General features: G+C 38.4%; 1 protein-coding gene across 1 annotated transcript; it reads right to left on the bottom strand.

Annotated features, from left to right (window-relative positions):
• Positions 1-1,045: 1,045 nt before the first annotated feature.
• On the bottom strand, positions 1,046-1,968 carry LOC108725303 (uncharacterized). The gene is made up of 3 exons (XM_018452234.1): positions 1,757-1,968; positions 1,147-1,322; positions 1,046-1,069 (listed from the first exon to the last, which is right to left on the bottom strand). The coding sequence occupies exons 1-3, from the start codon at positions 1,940-1,942 to the stop codon at positions 1,060-1,062; spliced, it is 372 nt and encodes a 123-aa protein (XP_018307736.1). The 5' UTR covers positions 1,943-1,968; the 3' UTR covers positions 1,046-1,059.
• Between the last annotated feature and the right edge of the window lie 2,506 nt (positions 1,969-4,474).

Below are 4,474 nucleotides of genomic sequence, written 5' to 3'. Positions count from 1 at the left end.
ATTTTTGTACGTGTGATGGCCTTAAGTCATATGTCATACACCAAAGCTTGTACGTTACTTACGTTTAAAACTTAAGTCTCTAAGTAAGGGCCTCTGCACGAACATTGCCGTAGCGCCTTATACCATCTTATGTCAGAGCCTTGCGTTAGGGCCATGGCACACAAAAAAACTTAAGCAGTAAAACATAAGCAGTAAGCGAATTGACCAATCACAGTAGAGTCCATAAGGCCATAACATAAGCAGTAGCGAATCCAACATGTTGATTTCCTTACTGTTTACGTCTTACTGCCTTAAGTTTTTTGTGTGCCAGGGCCCTTACTTCAACACGTTATCAGCCGTAAGACAAAATGTAAATAACTCACAAAGAAAAACTTAGCATAAAAGAAACTGCTGAGTCGGCTGAGTAGCACAAGCAGTGGCAGGTAGTAAATCCGATAAAGATCAAACTATAACCAATTGTATTAATTAAATAAAACGATATTTCTAATGTTTTTATAAATTTACAATAAGAAAAGATGTCTATTGCGTATTAAGGGCCACTGTCACCAAGCTCAGTTAATTTAACTGGCCAGTTTGTTTGCTTCAAACAAAATGACAAATGCGATTGGTCAATTCTGATGGACTAACTGGCCAGTTAAATTAACTGAGCTTGGTGACAGTGGCCCTAAAGCTGTAAAAGTATATAAAAGCAACGAAAATGTATTCGATACATTGAAATTAATGCGAAACTAGTTTTAATTTTACAAAGTCTTCATCAATAGCTTCTGATTTACACACATTAATTCAATTAAACCGTACTAAAAATATTAATTTCTGGTACAAAATTTTAACTTATTGCATCAGTGTACACCAGTTCAGAACTTACAGTGGAAAAAGAACAGATCTTATGCAATAAAGTAAAAAAAGAGAAAAGGTTACAACAGAGAGAAGAGGTGAGATGGAATATCAATGCCTTGATTGATTACATACCTCGCTCGCGCATGTGCAGTTCATTTTTATCCACGCTGACATCAAAGGTGCCGACAGAGAGTTGCGCTACTGTATATACTGTGATTGTACTTAAGACGGTCTTAAATATAAGAACTAACTATGAATATCGGCCTATGAATACCGGCCTATGAATTCAGTTTAGGCGCAAAAACTTACATTAGCTCTACAAGCTCGATCTTTGAATCCAGAGTGGATTGAGGAGCTTGATTAGCTCTAGAAATGTTAATACCGAACGCAGATGAGATGACATGTAGCTGAAAGATACGAGTTGCCGAACGATTTGCGAGGTGAAAGAGCAAACGAATGTCTCTGATTTGCAATGCCGAACGCACCTATAATCATACATAATTATATATGAAATACGTCCATACATTCTTTTTTCTTTTATAAAATTGCTTTTTAGTGTAATAAAAACAATAATGATCAGAAAACATCAAAAATAATTAAAAGGATAATTTTCGCATTATTTGTTTAAGAAAAAATCAAGTTTGCAGAAATGTAAAGAAATTGTGTGCGTGCGTGCGTGCGTGCGTGCGTGTGCGTGCTCATATATATTATAATTATACATAAAATTATATATAATTAGGTATGAGCAATTTTGTTTACATATCTTTAAACTTGATTTTTTTCTAAAACTGTTCGCACTTCGGCGAGAGAGGTTGATAGAAGAGCTTCCAAACACCGCCTCTCAGGCTCGGGACGTCGTAAGACGTGCTTCAGAGTTTACACCGCCGTTCCGGCACGGGACGTCGTATGACGTACTTACCGAGTTCACACCGCCGTTCTGGCACGGGGCGTCGAATGACGTACTTACAGAGTTCACACCGCCGGCACGGCACGGGACGTCGTAAGACGTACTAACAGACTTTACACCGCCGGCACGGCACGGGACGTCGTAAGACGTACTAACAGACTTTACACCGCCGGCACGGCACGGGACGTCGTAAGACATACTGACAGACTTTACACCGCCGGACTGCCACGGGACGTCGTAAGACGTACTCACTGAGAAAAGCACACACACGAGAAGATGGCCGGCCATGTGTCGAGAGCAGGAAGCGCCGCCCTGGGGCCAGGTGGTAGGACACCATGGCTGCACGGCAGCGACATCGCGCGCGACATTCGACTTAAAATTCAAACTCGCAACAAAAACGATCAATGCGAAAATTATCCTTTTAATTATTTTTGATGTTTTCTTCTTCTTCTTATTATTTTTATTACATTAAAAAATTATTTTACAAAAGAAACAAAGATGTATAAAAATGTATGGACATATTTCATATATAATTACACATATCTATGAATATTTATACATGTTTATACATATTTATATACATATATCATACATACAAAAATATACATATATCATACATACATTTTTACCGGGTTGTCACAATTATGGCTGCAGCACAGACTCTTGCATAACGCATAATGCATAGTACATAAGGGAATCGACCAATCGAAATTCTTCTTTTCCATGGAATGGAAGGAAAGGAAAGATTCTGATTAGTTGATTCGCTTATGCACTATGCGTTATGCGTTATGCAAGAGTCTGTGCTGCGGCCTTTAATGTTCTTATGTGTTAGTCAATTATTCTCTATAGAGTTCTGAAGAACCACTCGACCGCGGCGGACGCGTTTCGGATCGGGTGCTGACAATCGTATATTTTTGAAAGTGTTGCCGACTTTGACTGTGCTATCGCTTCCTCCCGACGCGTGTCCGCGAGTTGGCTCGTCTCGTGCGTTCGTCCGGACGCGCGTTATTTCGACGTGACGACGTTGTAGACGCAGGCGCCCGGTGTCCGTTCGGGCAACGCCATTTTCGCGGGCATTGCGTCACTTTTTGATACTGTAATCCATTAAGACTGTAATCCATTAAGACGAGATCTGGCCGTATTGCCTCCGTATACTCCTAAGCGAGGGAGGTAGGAGCCATTAATTAAGAAGAAGAAGAAGAAGAATTATTCTCTATAAAGAACATATGTATGGCTACACTACAGAACAATTAAAACTAGTTTCGCATTAATTTTAATTTATCGAATTACATTTTATTAATATTTTTTAACATCCATTGTCATTAACTCGTTATTGACAGTTTTTCTTGGCCATTAATGTAATAAATAATTTTAATAACAATGTTTCCGATAAATATTATATTTTATGCAAAGAATATCAGAAAGAGGTTATAATAGAATTTTCGTTGCTTTTACAGCTTTAATACGCAATAGACACCTTTTCTTATTGTAAATTTACAAAAACATTAGAAATATCGTTTTATTTAATTAATACAATTGGTTATAGTTTGATCTTTATCGGATTTACTACCTGCCACTGCTTGTGCTATTCAGCCGACTCAGCAGCTTCTTATGCTAAGTTTTTCTTTGTGCGTTACTTACGTTTTGTCTTACGACTGGTAACGTGTTGAAGTAACGCAAGGCTCTGACATAAGATGGCATAAGTCCGGATCTACAATAGGTGTTTTAAGCCTTAAGCCGTAAGAAATTAACCAATTACAGTCGAATTCGAGAAGAATAATCGACTGTGATTCGTCCATTTCTTATGACTTAAAGTTTAAAACTCTATTGTAGATCCGGGGTAAGGCGCTACGGCAATGGTTGCGTTCAGCAGACTCAACAGTTTTGCAACCGTTTTATGATTCTGCGCTGAGATAGGACTATTCCTTTAAATCTAAAAGTATAATCCAATCAGCGCGACGAATCATAAAACAGTTGCAAAACTGTTGAGTCTGCTGAACGCAGCCAATGTTCGTGCGGAGGCCCTAAACGTTACGTTAGTTCCGACAATTCTTGTGCTCAGACCCTTAAGCCTGATTTATATTGGCCGTAACCGTATGCCGGTAATTTTAATGTTCTGGTTTATAATGATTTGCTGCATGCCGTAAACCTGCATATCGTACAAATGTGGAAATCTTTCCACTAAGGTTATTAATTTAATATCTCTATTAACTGTTTCTTTCCATCTTCGTTCGTATCGAAACAGAAATGATATAGAATCGATCACAGTGGTTACACAAATACAGACTTGTAAATTTTAACTAACCTTTACATCACTTGCCGCTAAAGATAAAGTTGAGTTAACTTTACGGATACAGCATAAGTTACCAGCATCCGGCAATTTAGTATGAACGAAAGCGTTGAAATCCTATGGTTGAACTTTACCGGCACCGGCATAAGTTAAGTTGGCTGTTGGCCAACTTCACTGATTCACTGATAATAGAGATCCTCAAGTAAGGGTGCGTTCCGAGTTGCGCATGAAGCGCATGATGTATCGTTTTATTCTTCTTTATTATTTGATGAACAACAAGGATAAATGATGCATCATGCGCTTCATGCGTAACTCGGAACCACGGATAAGAGATGCGCGAACTTCGAGCATTTGCAAGAACATGGCAACCTCCATTATGTGTCATATGTATGTGATACTTGTATGTTTGTAAGTACAAATTACTAAATTTAGATAATAAT

Source organism: Mycetomoellerius zeteki, unplaced genomic scaffold (genome assembly GCF_001594055.1).
Source record: "Mycetomoellerius zeteki isolate Tzet28-1 unplaced genomic scaffold, Tzet1.0 scaffold333, whole genome shotgun sequence".
NCBI classification, from domain to species: Eukaryota; Metazoa; Arthropoda; class Insecta; order Hymenoptera; family Formicidae; genus Mycetomoellerius; species Mycetomoellerius zeteki.
Note: the sequence above shows the minus strand (reverse complement) of the source record. Positions and strands in the feature narration are given on the sequence as shown.

Coding starts and splice junctions, on each gene's coding strand:
- LOC108725303 (XM_018452234.1), bottom strand. CDS start 1,942: ATGTCTTACGACGTCCCGTGCCGTGCCGGCGGTGTAAAGTCTGTTAGT. Junction 1,323..1,756: donor AGAACGGCGGTGTGAACTCG/GTAAGTACGTCA, acceptor GTATGATTATAG/GTGCGTTCGGCATTGCAAAT.